This window comes from Grammomys surdaster, unplaced genomic scaffold (assembly GCF_004785775.1).
Source record: "Grammomys surdaster isolate TR1022 unplaced genomic scaffold, NIH_TR_1.0 188, whole genome shotgun sequence".
Lineage (NCBI taxonomy): Eukaryota > Metazoa > Chordata > Mammalia > Rodentia > Muridae > Grammomys > Grammomys surdaster.
Window position 1 is genome coordinate 3784433 of NW_021604633.1, and position 21454 is coordinate 3805886.

A 21454-nucleotide genomic window follows, 5' to 3' on the forward strand; every position below is an offset into this window, starting at 1 on the left:
CTCCATTTCCCTTTTCAAAACATACTTTTAATTTCTTTATCATGCATGTATGTATGTGGGTGAGTGTGAATGTCATGTGCACATCTGGATGTAGGAGACAACATATAGAAATTGGTCCTCTCCTTCCACCATGTGGGGATCAGACTCATGTTATCAAGCGTGGCAGTGAACCTTTACCAACTGAGGCATCTCATTGGCCCCTTCTCTTCCATTTTTCCAAGGCAGCATTCTGACTCTGTTGTATCAGCTTCCTGCCCAGAGCCAAGCCTCTAGAGTTCTCTACACACCTTCTGTGTGCAGATTCTGTCAATGAGATAGCTGTTTCCCAACTGTCAGCATGCTTATTATAGGGCTAAGTTTTCATGATAGGGTTCTTCTGCACCCAACGTGAAGGACTTACCCACTGACACTCAAGTCAGTACTGTCTGGTGACAGAGTGCTCAGAATGGCTTAGTGTATTATCAGAAAATTGGCTTTTTTTGGGTGTGTGTGCAAGCAAGATCAAAAAGGTTTTCTGGGCAAGACACCAGAGATGAAAGGAAGATAAAAACAGATACTTAAGACTAAGAAGCAAACCTTTGGGTGACAGGAGAGAATTTCAGTTATCTTTCCTTTGGCCCTTGTAGGACACAGGTGTCATATATATGCAGCTCAGAAGACACTGGGATGAAAACTGCTGCTTCAGGCGGGGAACAGTGGGGGCAGGAATCAAGCACCAAGGGCAGAAGTCCTGGCTGATGCCTCCACAGAGGATGTCTCAGCACAGCTTCCTGAAAGGGCTCTGGGACAAGGCTTTCATCGTTGTTGGTGGCTCAGTTACAGAGGCAGCCTGACTCCTTCTAAACCATGGAAGATAGATGTTAAAACTAGATATAGGGGCTGGAGAGATGGTTCAGAAGTTAAGAGCAATGACTGCTCTTCTAGAGCACCTGGGTTCAAATCCCAGCACCCACATGGTGGCTAACAACCAACTGTAACTCCAGTCCCAGGGTACTGGATGTGGTTTCTAAGTCTGTGGAGGGACTGTGGACACACATGGCACACAGACATACCTGCAGGCAAAATACCCACAACATACATGCAAACTTAAAATTTTTTTTTTTTTTTTTTTTTTGGTTTTTTGAGACAGGGTTTCTCTGTGTAGCCCTGGCTGGCCTGGAACTCACTCTGTAGACCAGGCTGGCCTCGAACTCAGAAATCCGCCTGCCTCTGCCTCCCAAGTGCTGGGATTAAAGGTGTGTGCCACCACCGCCCAGCTAAAATTTATACATAATATATTTTCTTTTTCTTTTTTTAATTTAAGAAATCCTTCATGTGGCTTGGGCATTTGAATTCAAGACAACCTGTCAATGAAGAATATCCACACTGCTCTGTTAAGATTAGACATCTATAATCCCCTAGCTGAGACTCAGGGCACCTCTTACACTGCTGTAACCTCTGCTAGGTAAGGACACGTGAGGTTTACGTGTCTTTCACATCTGTGTTGAACGTGGAACTGATGTCAGTATGGGACTGGGGCTTATCTTACTCTGCATTGTACCATAAACTGCTTATGCAGCTAAGGCCTTTACCTGAGGTGAGAGGTGTAATCCTAGCCTGCCTGAGCTGACACTCCACAATGGGTGTCTCCAACATAAACTCAGAAAGCTTTTCTGTTTTCAGTTCATATGCTAACCTTCAGCTGACGTAAAAAAACAGTTTTGACTGCATTTTCTTTATGTAGTGTGCGTGTGTGCGCATGTGTACTCAGATGCACCATAGCATGCATGTGGAAGTCAGGGGACAATTTTAGGAGTCAGTTCTCTCCTTCCTCCTTGTCAGACTTGGGGATTAAACTGAGGTCCCTGGCCTTTACCCTCTGAGCCTTCTCATCTGCTCCCTTCACCTTATTTAGATGGTCTGCAGTTAATCCTTAATAAAGGTGTAAGCCTCAGATAGTATCTCTAGGCCCTACTCAAATATTATACCTTTAGGTCCTAAAACTTGCTGGCAACAGAAAATTAGTCATGACAGGGAAAAAACAAAAACAAGCAAAATAAACCCAAACCCAAGACAGAGAATCCCTCGGTCTGTCCATCAGGAGAGTGACTGAATGATCAGGGTACAGGCTGGACCTCCCATTGCTTTAGCCCAACACATCACTTCCCAGATCCCTTCCACAAGGCATGCCCACTGACCGGGCTCAGACATGGACACCATGGGGTGGGATGGAGTAACACCATAGCTCATGAGTGAGGCGGGGGAAGGAGGTGCAGTCTGAGTCTGTCATAAGGTTACCATTTGAAAACATTCCTTTATCAGACAGCTGCCTGAGGATTCCTACAGGAGACACATCCGATCAACTTCTAGGACTTTGCCCTAATAATCCAGAGGACCAACCAACACTGCTGAACTCTCCCACAATCCAGAATTCACTGCAAAGAAGTCAGTCAGTGTAGTGCTGAAGGTGCAGAACTAGCTGATTAGAGAGACCTGAACAGAGTGAAATTTGAAAGTGTTCAGGAATTCGCCAGTTAAAACAGTAAGCCCAGGCTGGGCGGTGGTGGCGCACGTCTTTAATCACAGCACTTGGGAGGCAGAGACAGGCGGATTTCTGAGTTCGAGGCCAGCCTGGTCTATAGAGTGAGTTCCAGGACAGCCAGGGTTATACAGAGAAACCCTGTCTCGAAAAACCAAAAAAACCAAAAAACCAAAAACCAAAAACCAAACAAACAACCCCCCCCCAAAAAAAAAAACCAGTAAGCCCAGACTAAATGGAGCATATTTGAAATGACCATCAAGGCAAGAAGGGAAGGAGGAGGGTCCCTTGAGCCTGTGAAAATGAGGCCAGTCTAGGTGACACAGTGAGACTCTTTGTCAAAAAGTACAAATGAACAAAAAACCAAACAAACCAAATGAACTACCCATATTTGTTCTAGCGAATGGGAGTCTCTGCTTCTTGGCTGCCTGCAGCCCTTTGATTGTGTAAAGTAACCAAATGAACTTCAACCGATCAGCATGCTAATGCAGTGCTCTGTGCTTCCCAGGACTGACATCAAACACGACAACACTTTCTCTCTTGTACAGTATTCAGGGCAATTAACTTCCAGGGAAGGACTGTGAAGGAAGCCAGGCCTTATCAAAGACGTGTTGAAATCAGTGTGTGGTTACTTACAATGAGCTGTTTCAGCCCCACAAAGGATTGTTCCACGGAGCTGGCATTTAAGACCTGTCTCTTTGCTGCAGCCTTCTCACCCAGGAAGCGAAGCATCAAGTCTTTAACTGCATCTCCCTGGAAGAAAGTGGGAGAGAGAGGCAGAGATAATGAAATGTTTACAGCTTTGTACAAAAAAACTGCCATCAGCCAGGAGCTAAACCATAACTTCTAGACGATTCCTAGTTTTACAACTATTGTTTATTTTGAGAAGAAAGTAGTATATCACTACCGAATTAGACTTTCAGTAGTGACCACAACCTGTCAAGGACAGAGACGTTGGGCACAGGAGAGAAACCCCGTGAGGTGACACACTCAGAGAAGCACCATGTGGAAGACCAAACAAGCTTGTGATGCACCAGCTCCTCAAGCTTGCTGGGATGCCTTGTGTGTGTGTGACACTACCTCCACCAGCATGCTGGTGGCCCCTTCTTAAGGATACGTTCACTAGCCAAGCCCAATATGAACAGGACTCTTGTACCCAGGGCTCTGGGCTTGCTGGAGTTGGAGGATACACTTTAAAACCGTGTCTGCACTGGGCCATGTTTTGCCTCCTAACTTTATTCTTTTTGCTATGCCTATTTGGAAGCAAGATGGAAGACAATTATTAAGTGTTACTCTAAACATTTTGCTTCCTTTAAAAGGGAAGTCACAGAGAACAGAGGAGGAACAAAGGCCCATGTGAGCCACTGGGGAGAAAGGTCCTAAAGGGCCTGGAACGATGGGAAGCATGTGATGTGCCAAATGACAAGGTCACAAGCTCCTGATTCTCTAAGCCAGGAGTGAGGTGCCTGATGTACGAAGTCAGTGACAAATATTCACTATGCTCACACTAAGAAGCTGTGACAGAGCAGAGCACTGTGCTGCACTGGCTGCAGGGGAACCCGAACCTGCTTGCTAGAGATGGTGCCTCCAGTTCTTCTGACACTGTCTATTCTTTAGACACCTAGAGAGGTAGGCTGCGTACCTCAGCAGGAGGTCATCTGCTCTCTGTGCTGTTTCTGGCTCTGTCTGTGGTGGATGGGCCTGGTGCTTAAACGGGTCAGGCCATGTATCCTACTACACTGGGGCAAATATTTATTAGCAGCAAATTTGTAATTTCTGCTTTTGGAGAATAAGGTTAAAATACTCCAACTATCATCACAGGCACGAGAGTAGCCAAGTGATCTACAAGCAATGTTTAAAGGGCAAATGAAAAAGGGCTAAAATGTGTGATCTCATGAACTACAAAAGTCCTACCTGTGCCAAATGCAGAGGATTTCTGGAGCAAAGGTGGAGGGGAAACCAACTTTATCAAGCTGTCTCTGACCTCCACATATGCTCTGCAGAACATGTACACACACACACACACACACACACACACACACACACACACACACACTGCACAACCTAATAAGTAATGTAAAAATTAAAAAAGGATTAGTTATGACAGCAGACTCTTTTGGATAGAAAGGTATGGTTGACTAATCAATGTCTCATTTAAGACAGCCCAAAGCTGTCACCACACATCTTAGGACACAGCTTGTGTCTGCTGTGTTCCTAAACTGAAGGTGAAGATGGCAAGAAAGATGATGGAGTTGTCTACTGTACCCTCTTCATGGCCACTAGAAAGAGGAGAGGAAGCTGTGCTGCTGCAGTGGGCTGGGATGTGAACCTCAGGTCTACTGTAGCCCAGGATGGGGGTCATGGGGAAAGGCCGGGAGCGTGCCACACCCTTCTCCTGAGGGCCTGAGTAGTTCTCCAAGGTCAGAGTGCTGGGATCAGAACTTGAGTCCTCTGAAAAAGCAGCAAACAGTCTTGATTGTTCAATCATCTCTCTAGCTCAGCCCCAGGACTGATTAAATCTTTACATTTTCTCCTTTTCAGATGCATTTATTTTATATGCACGAGTGTTTTGCCTGCATGGGTGCATGTGTATGGCTGAAACCTGAAGAGGTCAGAAGGAGGTGTCAAGTCCCTTGGAACAAGAGTTATGGATGGCTGTGAGCTGCCATGTAGGTGTTGGGAATTGAAATTGAGTCCTCAGAAGAATATCAAGTGCTCTTAACGACCAAGCCATCTTTTCATCCCAGAGTGGTTAAATCTTAAGAGCATCTTGGGAAGAAGCAAACACGAGCTACAGAGGACAAGGTGTCCCTGTGCCTTTTGAAATGAAGATGTAATAAGTTTTCAAACTAACAACAGCTAGAAGAATATAGATGGACTAATAGGCCTATGATTTAAAAAAAAAATGAGGTTTTGGCTTCAACAGACACCATAAGACTATGTACTAGCAAGGCCCAGAATAGGGAGAATATTTGCTATAGATATTATTCACTTCCATTAGCAGAGTTAAAGAGCTTTTTAAAGTCAGGCAGTAACAGTAAGACAGATATCCAAAGCTTAAAAACAAAGAAAATATTTAAACAGACAACTTCACAAACTGTTATCTGAGGGCTGGCAGAGATGGCAGTGGGTGACGATGGTGCCAAGCCTGACTGATGACCTGAGTTTGGTCCCCAGGGCCGACATGGTGGAAGCAGAGAACTGTCTTCAGCAAGCTGTCTATTGATTTCCACTCAACAAATAAGTAAATAAACATAAGGAAAAAAGATCTTAAAAGTAGCATATATAGCAAAAGGTGTTTGATATCGAAAGTGACTCAAGAATGCAGATTCAGTTTCCAAGGAAACAGCATGACATAGCCACCAGGACAGCAAAGTAAAGCAACAGCAGGCACAACAACACATTCCCAAATTTACTAGAACAAACCACACAGTGCTAGAGACAATGTAAACTGACATGTCCATTCTGGAAGCCTGCTCCACTACTTACTACAGAGTTCACCACATTTTCCATAGTCAAGCTAAGGAAACCAATGGCATACATCCACACATAGGACTCTGTACAAATGTCTGGTCTTGAACTCCCAGTCCTCAGCTTCAGCTTCCCTCATGCTAGAGTTAGCTGCACTCAACACACCTCACCTCTAACATTGTTATTTTGCTAAATTACTAATAGGAATGTGAGTGTGTATGACACATACACATGGACACACAACATCGGCTGCATGATTAGTCTCTGTTGTCTGAACCCTGCCTACAGCTTCTATCAATTCAACACAGGGTAGACCTGGAACCTACTTCACGCTATGCTGGACACCTGCAGGTGCAGCCCCGGGGTACATGTATTGCATGCTGGACATACTTGGCAGGTGCACCCATAGCCTGAAGTCGTTCAGAAGCAACAGCTACTACTGATGTGAGAAGCTGAGACTCTTTGTGCCAGGGGAAGCCATGGCAGAAGAGGTATCCTAGAATACCTTCTAGGGATACAATACCTTACCCTTGCCTTACTAACCCTGATCTGCAGGCTGCTGTGGTCAAGTGGCTGAGTCCTGGGCCAAGGGCCAAAGGGAAGGGTACACACACTTTGTTGTCTAATGATACACCTGTGGAAGGGATGCTCCAGTGCCTACCTCCCCTTGACCTGATGGTGGGAAGTCCTGACAGATGGATATGCTTTTGTTGGGGTGGCTTGCCACCCCACAGCCCTGGGCACATTCAGTTGACTTTCCACTATATGGACACAAACTCCTGTCCAATCCAGCCACTGTCACTTGGGTCTGGACTGGGTTAGTGCAGCTCAGCAGAAATTCCAACTTGAAGGTTCACTAAAGTTTTACCATTCCATGGATATCTCTGGGTCACATATGCTAATGGCAAAGCAAGTACATGAAACGGCCCCTTCAATGCAAGGGTCGTTCAATATACATGCATCAGCACCAGGTAGTTTCTGAGATCCTCAAAGAAGTTTTGTGTGTCCCCAGATACTTCATTTTTTACCAGATGCTAAAATTAAGCCATTTGCTTATTTGATTTCTAGCTTTGTTTTATTCCTGTGTCTCTGTGTGTGTGAAAGCCACAAGTGTAGTCCTGCAGAGGCCAGAGGAGGGTATCACACCCTGGAGCTGGAGTTATAGGAGGCTGTGAGCCGCCTGACCTGGGTGCTAGGAACAAAACTTGGGTCCTTGGCAAGAGCAAAATGCACTTTTAACCACAGAGCCACTTCTCCAGTCCTCTATTCTACTTTAAAAAGGAATGTGGGTAAGAATAAAATATTTTATGTATGTATGTATGTATGTATGTATGTATGTATGTAATGGTTTTTTGAGGCAAGGTCTTATATAGCCCAATGTCTTAGGATTACTATTGCTGCGCTGAAACACCATGACCAAAACAACCTGGGGAGGAAAAGGGAAAAGGTTTATTTGGCTTACACTTCCATATCACTTTCATCATTGAAGAAAGCCAGGGCAGGAACTCAAACAGGGCAGGAACCTGGAGGCAGCAGCTGATGCAGAAGCCATGGAGGAGTGCTGCTTACTGGCTTGCTCTCCTTGGCTTGCTCAGCCCAGGACTACCAACCCAGGGATGGTACCATCATCACTATTAAGACATGTTCTACAGCAAGATCTCATGTAGGCATTTTTTCAGTTGGGGTTCCTTCCTTTCAGATGACTATAGCTCCTGTCAAGTTGACAAAAAGCTAGTCAGCATACCTAGTTTGACTTTAACCTTGGTACTTAGGTTGACCCTGAACTCCCGATCCTCTTGCTTCCACTTTGCAAATACAAGGATACAGGTGTGCACTAACAACACCTGGCTTCATCTGTCCTCAAAAGGATATTTAACGAACACAAAAATTTATGTGTATTCAGAGTATTCAACATGCTGATTTAATATTTGGATAGGGTGTACTGAATAACATGAATTAATCAAATAACACCACGACCCATAACTACAGTGTGTTTTGTGTGTGTGATATTTAAAACCTGTTCTCATAAATTCTAAGTTAACTATAGAGTACTCTGACTGGGTCATCATACTGCACGTTAGATCTTACACACCCAGCTCACCTCAAATGTGGTTCCCACAAAGTTCTACTGTACTCTCGGCCATGAATTCAGGTTTTTTTTTTTTTTGTTTTTTGAGACAGGTTTCTCTGTGTATCCCTGGCTGTCCTGGAACTTACTCTGTAGACCAGGCTGGCCTCAAACTCAGAAATCTGCCTGCCTCTGCTTCCCAAGTGCTGGGATTAAAGGCGTGCGCCGTCACCGCCCAGCTGTTTTTGTTTGTTTGTTTTTAATTCTATAAGAAAGAATATGTGGTATCTGTGTTTCTTTGCATGAATTATTTCATTTACTATTATGTTCTTCAAAGACTAGATAACCATCAGCTGCATGTACCAAATGTAGCAAAACGGTTTCCAAACACAACAATCAAAACTACCATGTGATCCAGCTATGCCATTCCAGGTTTACCCTCAAAGGAAGTCAAGCACATTCATCTCTGCATCCAAAATGGACACTCAGGCTGACTACATGGCTCTATTATGAACAAGGCTATAATGAACATGAGAGTTTGGCTTTCTCTAAGATACTGACTTGATTTCAGTTGGATCGTGTGGTAATTCCAGTTTTAATATCTTGAAGCACCTCCATGCTGCTTTCCATAATGGCTTACTAATTTACATTCACAGTGATTACTGCTATCAACTGTCTTTTTGTTAACAGCCATCCTAACAGGAAGGAGGTGACATTCTCTGTGATTTCCATTTTCCAGATGATTAGAGGCAACTTATAGTTCTTCAGCTCAGACATGGATCTGAAACACAATTTGTCATCTTTGTGGTAGATATACACAGCACAATGTAAGACAGAGCACACGGAACCTCGGTGAGAGCCCCGAGAATGTCAGCGGGTGTAGACATTATAGGAAATCCTTAAAAGAGTCTGTGAAAGAAGAACTACTATGAGGTAGGTGTGGTGGCTCAGCATTGATCGCACATTCAGGAGGCTATGGCAGGTGGACTATGAGTTTGATGTTAGCCTGAGTTACAAGTAAGTTCAAGGGCAACCTGGGTTATGTAGAAAAACTGTCTCAAAACCAAACAGAACAAACAAAACCACTATGCCATTCTAGGTTTACCCTCAAAGGAAGTAAAGCACATGAAGTCGGCCCAGCACAGAGGTACCTGACCATCCACGTGTACTGCAGCCCAGCACAGAGGTGCCTGACCATCCACGTGTGCTACAGCCCGGCACAGAGGTACCTGACCATCCACGTGTACTGCAGCCCGGCACAGAGGTGCCTGACCATCCACGTGTACTGCAGCCCGGCACAGAGGTGCCTGACCATCCACGTGTACTGCAGCCCAGCACAGAGGTGCCTGACCATCCACGTGTACTGCAGCCCGGCACAGAGGTGCCTGACCATCCACGTGTACTGCAGCCCAGCACAGAGGTGCCTGACCATCCACGTGTACTGCAGCCCGGCACAGAGGTGCCTGACCATCCACGTGTACTGCAGCCCAGCACAGAGGTGCCTGACCATCCACGTGTACTGCAGCCCAGCACAGAGGTGCCTGACCATCCACGTGTACTGCAGCCCAGCACAGAGGTACCTGACCATCCACGTGTACTGCATGCAGCCCAGCACAGAGGTGCCTGACCATCCACGTGTACTGCATGCAGCCCAGCACAGAGGTGCCTGACCATCCACGTGTACTGCATGCAGCCCAGCACAGAGGTGCCTGACCATCCACGTGTACTGCAGCCCAGCACAGAGGTACCTGACCATCCACGTGTACTGCATGCAGCCCAGCACAGAGGTGCCTGACCATCCATGTGTACTGCAGCCCAGCACAGAGGTGCCTGACCATCCATGTGTACTGCAGCCCAGCACAGAGGTACCTGACAATCCATGTGTACTGCAGCACTAAGCCTACAACAGTCAAAATGCAGAACAAGCCTAGATGCCATCAACAGATGAGTGGATAAAGACAAGATGGCCTAGACACACAATGGAATTTTATGCAGCCATAAAGAAGAACAAAGTCACGTCATTTGCAGGAAATAATATATCCCAGTGGAGACTATTTTAAATAAAATAAAGCGGAACCTGAAGACAAATTATTACATGGTTCCTGTCCAGTGAGGGTTCTACATTAAAACATACAAGATGTGAAAGAAGAAAGGGGACTCTATTGGGGGAGGAAAGGACCCAAGGTGGTCCTACAGTACAGTAAAAGGGGAAAGAGAAAGACAAATATCTTATGCTCTTTTTTATATGCGGAGCTTAGATTGAAACACACGCACACGCATACACATGCACACGCACACGCACACCATGGGAAACAGAATGCACTCTGGAGGAAAGAAGCTGGCTGGCCAGTGAAAGAGAGGACAAAGTAATATGACAAGAGGTTAATATGAGCAAAGGACATGGCATCTATGTATGGAAATGTCACAGCGAACGTCTATGACACTGTATGCCTACTACACATGATGAAGAGGAATGGATGTGGGCAAGCTTTATGTGAACTTGACATAGGCTAGAGTCACCAACAGGGGAGGAGTCTCAGTTAAAAAAATGTTTCCATAAGATGGGGCTGCAGGCAAACCTGTTGGGCATTTCCTTAGTGATAGATGGTAGAAGGCCCAGACCACTGTGGACGGTGCCATTCCTGGGCTGGTGATCCTGGGCTTTCTAAAAAAGCAGGCTGAGCAAGCCATGTGGAGCAAGCCATGGAGAGCAAGCCAGAAAGAAGCACCCCTCCCTGGCCTCTGCATCAGCTCCCGCCTCCAGGTTCCTGCCTTGCTTGAGTTTCTGCCCTCACTGCTTTTGATGATGAATGTTATATGGAACTGTGACAGAAATAAATCCTTTCTTCCCCAAGTTGCCTTTGGTCATTTTTTTTTCTTTTGGTCACAGCAATAGCTACCCTAACTAAGATACCATCCAGCAAAGCACTTGGATGAAAATGTGCATGTCCTTGTGGGATGCTACTATAGCAGAATACAGCTTTTCAAACACAACTCTAAGGCTTCTCTAACTTAATTTGATTGCTACCAGAGTTGCTGAATAAACAAGTAAAAAAAAAATATTATCCCATAAAAATGAGACCTTTAATTAGATACTAAGATAAGCCTCTTGGAGAACTAACTTAATGTAAGTATTTATGGAGCTGATTTAGAACAAAGGACGCTCTACTCACAACAGTGTCAGAGGGAGAACATCTGATTGGCATCTTGTCCACAGACCTTCACAGAAGAAATCCACATCTACACTGAAGGCTCTGTAAGACTGGCGACTGATTAGAACTTCCTGACTGCAGAAGCCTGGGGAGTTACAGACCCACATCGAGACTCTTCAGTTTATTCAGTCATCCATTATTCTGCTCTGGGTCTGACCTAATCTACTGACTCTCAGCTAACACCACTGAAATGCACTCTTTCATAAAGACTTATTTTTAGTGGTGTGTGTGTGTGTGTGTGTGTGTGTGTGTATGTGTGTGTGAGTGTTTGTCTATCTGGAGCTATGCACACCTTAGCACAATGCCTTCAAATGCTTTCAGAAGCTGTAAGAGTGTACTGGCTCCTTTGGAGTTACAGGCCTGATGCCAGCACTGGAAACCAAACTCTGGTGCTCTGGAAGAGCAGTAAGCACTGAGCCATCTCTCTAGCCCCAGAATACATCTTTTTATTACTTAATTTTTTTCAATTTTTTTTAATGTCTATGAGTGTTTTGCCTGCATGTATGTCTGTGCACCACACGTGTGCATGAGGAGGCCAGAAAAGGTCAAATCCCCTGGAACTGGAGTTACAAAGAGTTGTAAACCATCATGTGGGTTCTGGGAATTGAACCCAGGTCCTTTTAACCAGTGCTCTTAACCACTGAGCTATCTTTCCAGCTCTAGAATGCATTTTGTGGGGTGGGGGGTACACAATGGGGAGTAGCATGGCTGTCCTGGAACCCATTCTGTAGTCCAGGCTGGCCTCGAACTTAGAAGTCCGCCTGCCTCTGCTTCCCGAGGGCTGGGATTAAAAGCATACCCAGCCACATCTTAGAATGCATTCTCTTTGTTTTCATTAATTAATTAATTTATTCACTTTACATCCCGATTGCAGCCCCTCCTCCTCTCAGTACTCTCTCACATGGCCCCTTCTTCCACACCCCCCCCCCCCACCGCCCCTTCACCTCTGAGAAGGTGGAGGTCCCCTCTGGGTACCAACCCACCCTGACACCTCTAGTCACTACAGGACTAGGTACATCCTGTCCCACTGAGGCCAGACAGGACAGCCCAATTAGGGGAACAGGATTCCCAGGCAGGCAACAGAGTCAGGGACAGTCCCCGCTCCAGTTATTGGGGGACCTGACAGAGCACTAGGCTCCAGCAACCCAAAAGCTAAGCATGTCTTCACACAGCCTCGGAGACCTAAGGCAAGACGCTCCCTCCTTCCTACTCTGCTGCAACAGCCTGCCTGATGTCCCCCACACATGTATCTGGTAAGTGACTTGATACATGACTTCCTTTTGTTCTATGACTATAAAGGTACATATACAAGTGCTTCCATGTTGGAACAAGTTATTCAAGGTGACTTAAGTCCATATTCCCAGGCCATGGCCACTTACACTGGCTCTGAATAAACTATCTTTTATTTTATTCCCTTTGAGGTAAGAGCTGCATTTTGCACTGATGATCGGAAAAACCTGGTTTGCATGAAAAGCCAACAGGAAGAATTCTTTGTCAAACCAATCTCAAGCCTTCGGCAAAAATACTCTACAGCACTTCTCTTCAAAGTGAAGTGCAATCGATTGCCTTTTCTACCCCAGGAACACAAAGGTTTTTTCAGACAAATGTAGAACTGACAAGAAACTGAGCAGGTGAACAGCCAGCACATGTGTGCCATTCTGAGGCATGGGTGTTAGTTTGAATTCCACTTCCCATAAGGTAGAAATGAGGAAGACTTAGGTTAACTTAGAGGAGGCAGAAAGAAAACAACAGCATCATAGCTGACTCTGGGAAGAGGCTGTATGTGTTGTGGGTGCTCCTAAACTCAGCTGGCCAATGAATGCTCTACTACTTCATGGTGGCTTCAGGAAAGGGCCTGAGTAACTGAAGCCAGGATGAGAAGGACAGATCACAGAGCTTCCAGATTTGACTTCACTGAGGGTAACCCTGCTCAATCATGTTTTGAGACAGGGTTTCTCTGCTTAGCTCTGGCTGTCCTGGAGCTCCCTCTGTAGACCAGACTGGCCTTGAACTCACAGAGATCCTCCTGCCTCTGCCTCCCGAGAGCTGGGATTAAAGGTATGAACTACCAGGTCTGGCCTCGGTCATGTTTCTTAATGGCCTACATCTGGAGAAGATGCTCTTTCGCTGTGTAACACTTCCCAGCACCTGTAGACACTTAGCATTTTGCTAACCTCCCAATGCTTTTGACAACTAGAGTAAACCGTTTTCTCAAGTTCCTAAAGGCACCCTCTGGGGAACCATTAGGTTAAGGCGTCCTGCTCTGCCATCCCCTGCATTCCATGGGTTAGAGGAAGGGAGCAGGGCAAACAACAGAGACTGGAAAGCGCTGAAGGCCAGCTTGCTGCTACAGGAAGTAAGAAGTAGGCAGGACCCACATGCCTAAGAAGCACATTCAGAACATTTTGCTTAGGAGGCTGTAGTTATAGCTGCTGTCAGGCCTAGTAACTAGGAAAGCCAGAGTTAATACAGGTCTCTCTGTTGTACACATTTCTAGAAAGAGATTATATGCAGTGAGATATGGACATAGAAACAATCCTCATCTTACCTGAATGTTGTCAAACTTGAGGCCGGGCATAGTGAGGTTCTCCTTGTCTATGAATACAGTGCCATACTGCTGGGTTGCTACTGACATCAGGACTTCTCTGGTCGCCTGACTGGGAAGCCACGCGTCATTCCTCCGGTCCATCTCGCTCATGCTCAGGGCTGTGGCAAAGGGGTCATCACTCCCAGCAAACACAGCCTGGATCTGCGAGAATGGCTTTGGAGATTCAGGGACATCCAGAGGGGCCCGAGAAACAGCTGATTCTGGCCTTTCCATCCTTGTAGAGTAAGATGGGCTGGTGGAATTTGGTGACTTTTCCCCTACAGGGGCAGCGAGTGAAGACAGCTTTTCTGGAACCGGGGAACCTGCGTTGGGATTACTGACCGAAATGAAAGTAGAAGTTGTAAAGGAATCAAAGAAGTCAGAGGCCAAGGAGTTAGAGCTCACTGTGTCTCCAAAAAAGGTACTCAGGCTGGGACTGGGCTGGACCATGGGAGGAGGGGTCTTGGCTGACGTCTCACTGGTGCTACTGAAACTGGGAGATTTCACCATCTGGGACTGGAAACCATCCTGTAGAAACAGGTGTGTCTGGGAGGCAGTGGAGGCGGCCTGGCTGAAGATGGTGCAGACGGGCAAGGGCTCGTCTTTAGAGGAGGACTGACTGGAGGACACTTCTGAGGTCTGCTCTTCTGGGGGTGCGAGGCTGTCCTTAGGCCCCACTTCCTCCGTGCCAGCATTCTCCAGTGCAGGCATGGCCGTCACATCTTCCTGTGTCGAGTCTTCCTTCAGAGAGGCTCTGCTGTCAGGCGTCATGTCTGAGATGTCTCTGGGAGTATCGTCTCCGTCGGTTTCACTGCCATTACTCAGAGAGTCCGCCACTTCTTTGTCTGTGCTACCGGGCAGTCTGAGGTCAGTGGCAGCCCTGGGGGGATCCCCAACATCGTGCAGACAGCCGAGGTCGCCCACGTCACCCTCACTGTTGTTAGGAGAGTCGGAGATGAGCACGCTTTCCATCATGTGCTCATTAAGCTTATCTCCGAAGTTGTGAGAACTTTCAGATGTGGGCTCGTTCTCTTCAGATGCAAACTCATCTCCACCAAGATCTATGGTCTCCTCATGGTACAATGGCTGGCTCTCCTCCTCCCCAGACACAGGCTCCAGGATGTTTTCAGGACCCGCCTGGGCTGGAGGAGACGTCTCACTTGGGCTCTGCTCACCGTCTTTAGCTGTTTCCATGTTGCCTAAAAAATAGAGACAGTAATGAATCACACCACTGTTTTATTTCAAGTGTTGGTAAATAACTTGCTTTTGTTTTCTGAGAGAGGAGCTCACGTAACCTGGGTGGACTTGAACTCACAACCTCTGCAGTTCTGAGACATTGGCTGTGCTACTGTTATCTTGTCGTGCAATGGAACAAATGTTTAGCAGTTCCACATCCAAATGGCATAAAATTAGAAGTTTCTCTTTTTCTAGTTGACTTATTTTTTATTAGGATGAAATCACATAAAATTTACTAGCCACCATTTTTAAGTGCTCAGTTCAGTAATGTTTAGTACATTCTCATTATTGTCCAATTAACCTCCAGAATGTTAGTCATCTTGCAAAACATCTATACCCATTTAATAACCCCCTGTATTCACACATAGACAACCACTGTCCTATTTCCCATCTTTTGTACTTCCTGGGGACCTCAAGTAAGTAGACTCACAAAGCATTCAACCTGACATCCTTGGTCCACTGCAATATATAGTGTATCAGTAAACAAGTGCTGTCTGCCCTTACTGTGAAACTGGCATTCACCCCCACTCGCATTTCAGGCCAAACCATGTCTATCTCATAGTGTCCTCCGAGGGCTCTTATCTGGATACCGAGAACAGCCACATATCTTGAGAGTAAAAACAAGCTCTTGAGAACAGCTAGAAGGTAACCACTGGGAACAGACCGTTGTGAAGCTCATCCATGGAGACTGTTCTGCTCAGGACCCTCCACTCAGAACTCCAGCATGACTGCTGCTTCCCCAGGAGAAGTCTGGGGGATGTTGTGAGTACCAACATGCTCCCTCTTTCAATCAGCTGCTGTAGTTGGCTATTGTGAGCCTTGACTGGATGAGGTTTTGCTGTCTACTGGTTGCTTCGGTCTACTATGTGCTATTTGCTCTCTTTGCTTCCTAAAAGCCCACTCATTTGAACTGGAAAGCACAGCCTCCGTAGTTCCTTTTCCGGCTGTGCAGAACGCCCATGCTGCAGAATGAATGGGCTTTCCTTCCCTTTGACAGGTGAATAACAACGGCACTGCAGGGGTGTGGCAGTTGGTTCATCTATTTATCTGTTAAACAGGTATGGCCTCTAGCAACTGTGCATGGTGCTTTTGTGAACAGAATGTGTGGGTGTAGCTTTGAAATTCTAATTTTAATTCTTTGGTACAGCAAATTCCTATTTCAATGCCCAGAGAGCTATGTGGTAGATCATGGCCATCACATTTTGCTTCTTTGTTTTTAAAGACAGAGTTTCTCTGAGTAGCCCTGCTTGACCTGGAACTCTGTAGACCAGGCTGGTCTCGAACTCAAGAGATCCGCCTGCCTCTGCCTCCCGAGTGCTGAAAGTAAAGGCGTGTGTCACCACTGCCAACAGTAGTCACTTCTTATTTTCAGAAGGAACTGTAGTTTTTCTCCTGCAGTTTTCCCATTCCCTGCAACAGCGTATGCACACTCCAGTTTCACTATACACTGGCTGGGTGATACTTATTTTTTTTGCGTTTACTTAGCTTTTTAATATGTGCGAGAATTTGTTTTTATAAATCAAGGTCTAGGGTAACCGAAGCTGGCCTTACATTTGTTATGTAGCCTAAGACAACCTTGATCTCCTGAACTTCCTGCCTCTACCTCCCAAATGCTGAGAGATATAGGCTCAGCATCAACACCTTGTCTTATGGTATTTATTCATTTGTGTACTTATGGTCAGAGGACAATCATCTGGAAGTACTTTACTTCTTCCATCATGTGGGTCCTGTGGGATTCAGCTCAGGTTATCAAGATTGGTGGCAGACACTGAGCCATCCTGTCAACCCTTGTTTTAGTTTTCATACTCTATTCATTCTTTTCCTTTTGATGGAGAGCGGTGTCTCCTTATTTAGCCCAGACCGACCTCAAACTTAGACTCTTCCCCATCACAATCTCCTGAACGCTGGACTTACAGGAATGAATCACTTTGCCCACACAACACTACCTATTCTTCAGTGCTCAGGTTATGTCTAAGGCATTCCATTCTCTCTCTCTTCACCCAGACTTTGGCTTACTTTTTGCTTCACTGTTGGGGATATGACACACCGAGGACGACAGGAGTAAAAGTTGGGGCAAAACAAAAACATAGCATGAGCACTGGTGAGGTAACACGGGCACCTACTAAGCATGCTCATGAACCCGCACTTTGTACACATAAAACCGAGGCCACGAGAGTGTGTACCTTGTCCAAAACCACAGGGAGCACACAGAATTGGCTAAAGCCCAAAGAAGTCAGCCCCTACTGGGGCTGCTCTGCGTGGCCGAGAGCGGTGATTATGCGAGGACGCCACCCTCCATGAGAAGGTCGAGGGTCCCGGCGACCCTCCTCACAGCGACCCGCTCCTCACCTGTCACCCGTCCCTGAGGACGGGTCACCCACAGGAGAAAAGGGTCCGAAGAGATGACGGAAGACCGGAAATAAACTCAAGATCCAAGGTCCCGCGCGCTTGTGCGTCTGCGTGTGCCGGCCACTGAGCCCCGACTTCCGCACATGCTCAGTCCGGGAGCTGCTAGCTCTCCACTAGAAACCGGGCGCATTTCCGACTCAAGAGCTGTGGGCGGGACCTAAGGCCGAAATGTGCAGAAGACGAGATGCGTGGTCCTGGAGATTGAAGAAAATCATCTGTCCTTGGGCCTGTCATCAACCAAGGATGTTTTTTCCTAGGACTTTGTGCTTGTTGGTTCTCCACATTTCCCACCTTGTGTCTGTGGCAGTGTGTGCTAACATCTATAAAGCCTTGCTTGCTGAACTGATGATTGGTTGAGAACTGTTCCCAACTCAAGGACCTTGCTTTCTTGATTTTCTGTGTCACATTTCTATGACAATGTAAAAAACACAGCTCTCGCCGGGCTGTGGTGGCGCACGCCTTTAATCCCAGCACTTGGGAGGCAGAGGCAGGTGGATTTCTGAGTTCGAGGCCAGCCTGGTCTACAGAGTGAGTTCCAGGACAGCCAGGGCTACATAGAGAAACCCTGTCTCGAAAAACAAACAAACAAACAAAAAACAAACAAACAAACAAAAAACCCACAGCTCTCATCTCAAAGGGGAGAAGAATTTATTCTGGAGCCAGTGGTGAATGACTATAGCTTGGGAACATAGATTCAGGTCACCTTAGATTCTGCCCTACATGATAACAACTTGATGAAATTTTACAGTAACAAAAAATATACACTTCTCGAGCACACTTTGGAAGCAGTGGGTAGGTGGGTTACAACAAAGCAGGGAGCGCTTTGCTGTAGGCCTCAGGTGTTATCTCCTGACTTTCATAGCTTTGGGAGGTTTTATCAGAAAGTCAATGTAAGCCACATCCAATGTAAGGCAATGGATGACTACTAAGGGGGCTAATGGTAACATCACAGAAATTGCTGTCGTGAAGGGTCAATCAAGAGAAACTGGCAACAGTCACAAACACAGAAGAACCTTGTATGTAGACCCAGAACTCCATAGAATCAGGACAGTTAATTTCCTATGGTGCATTCTTATCTTGCAGTATTTTTCATGCTTTCCGTCTCTGAGAGCAATGGACAGTATAGATCGTGGGCTTAGTTGTGTGCTGTGCAGGACTGGGAGATCATGTGAAGTGTGCACAGCTCGCTGTAGCTCACTGCTTATAAACACCATCACCACCGTCTTAACTCAAGCTTCTAAGAGCCTGCTTCTGAGGCTGGATCAAAGGTCCTGGCAGTGGGTTGGGCAGTGCCCTGGTGCTCAGGACCACGGTTTAGGAGTAAAGCTCTGCCAACCATAATGCCAATTTAATTGCTCTTTAGAGCTTAGGGCTCGGGAACTCCAGGGAGCAGCTCAGGAGCATCAGAGCGCCGCCCTGCTGGCCGTCCATTCCCGCAGCATTTGTTCCTGGCCCCGCCCTCCATCCTAGGATCTCCTGCGGCTGCAGGGCCTCATGCAGGCTCAAACGAGCATGCGCAGAATAAAGGCACAGCTGCTATTGGCCACCGGGTGGAGCGTATTGCTGACGCGACGAAGAAAACAGGAAGTGAGCCGTCAAGGAGCCGGTCTGGGGCTCGTAGTCCATTTTTTAGGTGGTGAATGAATGGGTTCTGGCTGAGCCCTGGTGAAGCGGGACTAGGGCTCTGAGGCTTGAGTACCTGAGCAGGCAGAGTATCATGGAAGACGACGCCCCGGTGATCTACGGGCTGGAATTCCAGGTGAGCATGGCGGAGTTTGAGGGTCGGTACTGCCAGTGCCTGGCCCTCACCAGCGAGCGCGCTCACTCACTCTGGTTCCAAGGACCCTGGGCTTCAACTCCCGGATTTGGGGAGAGGGGACGCGCGCAGAGTGTGGCCGAGTGAGGCTCAGGGCTGGGGTGGACGGCAGAGGGTCAGCACTCGGTCCCGCAGGTGGCTTCATTACACTTGCACTTCTGGGGCCTTGAGTAGCAAATTATTGAACATTGAGGTGTGTGTTGGATACTGCTCAATACAAGAGCGTCAAAGAGGGACGTGGTGGGTGGGTGGGGGAGTGCTGGCTGGGTGGTGTTAGGAAGCATTTTGCTCACTCAGGTTGGGAATATACTTGCGTTTTTCCTTATGAACTTTTAATTTCAATAGCTATTAAACTGGTTACATATTCTAGTCAATAGTGGGATGGGGTTTTTCATCTCCTAGGGAGTTCTTCAGACCTGGACCTTGATTTGCTAAGAATTCACTGGAGACTTCGGCCATTCTCAGCGACATTCTGGGTACCCAGAGCTCCCATGCTAAGAATCAGGATGCCTATTCTACACTCCCTACCTTTGACACTTGTCTGTTCCGATCATTTTCTTTGTTATCCTGGGAATGACATCTCATATCTAGATGGGTTCAAATCCAGTGTAGCCTCATTGCCTTCATTCCTGTCTTTTGTGAACCTTCCATAAAAATAAAATCCTTGGACTTTGTGTGTCTTTGTCACAGATTTGTAATGATTATTTTGTGGGGTTGCCCTTGACTTCTGATGGGAGGAGAAAGTCAGCTCTATACAGGTGATTCTATATACCCATTTTACAGATAAAGAATGAGGATATGGATGCATAGAGGTATCATATGGTAGTGCTAAGGTCAGACAATGAAGGACAGAGTGAGGATATGCCTAGATATCTGTACTGAGCCTGTTGAGGGTATTTAATCTCCGGGGCATCAGTGTATTTACTTACAAAATGAGAACTGTGTGGAATATGTTCAGTGTCAATTTTTAGTGTTTCTTTTGAAACCTAAGTACAAATGGAAGTTATTGGAAGATATTCCAGTTATTTCAGGGAGGACTGTGCGTGGACTGTGTTAATTTATAAGTGAGAGGCATAGTCCCAGTAGTCAGTGTAAGCCTCTAGGCTAAAAGTGGGCAGGCAAGCCTGACTTAACTGAGACAGCACACACACATGAGCTGTATTCAGATTGCTCTGTGTACTACCGACAGACAGGCTCCAAGCTCAGGCATGCCTGATGTATAGGTGCAGAATGGCAGAAGCAGATAGGAGGACGTTGACTTAAAATCTGCACAAAGAGTCCACATACATTAAGACACAAAGTTAGAGCGCAGCAGTCTTGTGCTGGGGAGAAGCTGAGTGGAGTTTCAGAAGCACTGTTGGGAGGACACAGAGAACGCTACAGGGCCTGTGCCAGAGGCAGCATGCTGCTTCTTGAGGAAGCCTGTGTGCTTGCGGGTTCCCACAGATGTGTGCTTTTCAGAGTTTTTTTTTTTTTTTTAAAAGATTTACTTTTATTGTGTACATATGAGTATTTTCCCTGGATGCATGCATGTACTTCATATATGTGTCTTGCGCCCAGGAAGGTCTGAAAGGGCTCTGGATTCCTTGGAATTGGAGTGACAGATGGTTGTGAGCCACCTATGTGGGTGCTGGATCCTCTCCACGAGCAGGAAGTTACTCTTAGCGGCTGAGCTGGCGTTATTTACTTTCCTCTTCATGGTTACTTACACAAATAGATTTCTAGATTTTGGGTAGTCTCTGAATGCTGGGAAGGGATTCCTGTGGTACATCCAGCTTCTTTAGTGACAGTTCTCTAGAAGCTTCTTGTTCTTGTCAGCATGTGATTGTCTTGGTAGGATGGCTTCATCAGACCGGGGAGTTCCCATGTGTCAGGCTATGGAGCAGCCAGAGGAGCATAGTGCTACTTACCTCCGGCCTTCCACTCCCATGACATAGTGGTCATAGTGTAGCGCTGGTAGCAGCTGTTCAGATTTCTCTCTTCCCTTCTCTTCTCTTCTCTTCTCTTCTCTTCTCTTCTCTTCTCTTCTCTTCTCTTCTCTTCTCTTCTCTTCTCTTCTCCCCTCCCTTCCCCTCCCCTCCCCTCCCTTCCCTTTCTTTCTTTTCTCTTTCTTTTCTCTCTCTCTCTCTTTCTTTCT

The 21454-nt window shown here is 46.5% G+C and overlaps 2 protein-coding genes across 3 annotated transcripts in view; one reads left to right on the forward strand and one right to left on the reverse strand.

Moving 5' to 3' along the window:
* Positions 1-17557, reverse strand: part of Trappc12 (trafficking protein particle complex 12) — a 62300-nt gene extending 44743 nt beyond the window's left edge. For both annotated transcript variants that reach the window (XM_028768817.1, XM_028768818.1), the window contains exons 1-3: positions 17442-17557; positions 13818-15055; positions 3155-3271 (exon numbers count right to left, since the gene is read on the reverse strand). In XM_028768817.1, coding sequence (XP_028624650.1) covers positions 3155-3271; positions 13818-15050 — 1350 coding nt within the window. In that variant the 5' untranslated portion in view covers positions 15051-15055; positions 17442-17557. The remainder of the gene's footprint in view (positions 1-3154; positions 3272-13817; positions 15056-17441) is intronic.
* A 1531-nt stretch (positions 17558-19088) lies between these two features.
* The window catches only part of Eipr1 (EARP complex and GARP complex interacting protein 1), a 115897-nt gene continuing 113531 nt past the window's right edge, over positions 19089-21454 (forward strand). Inside the window, exon 1 of the mRNA XM_028768867.1 lies at positions 19089-19260. Coding sequence (XP_028624700.1) covers positions 19219-19260 — 42 coding nt within the window. The 5' untranslated portion in view covers positions 19089-19218. The remainder of the gene's footprint in view (positions 19261-21454) is intronic.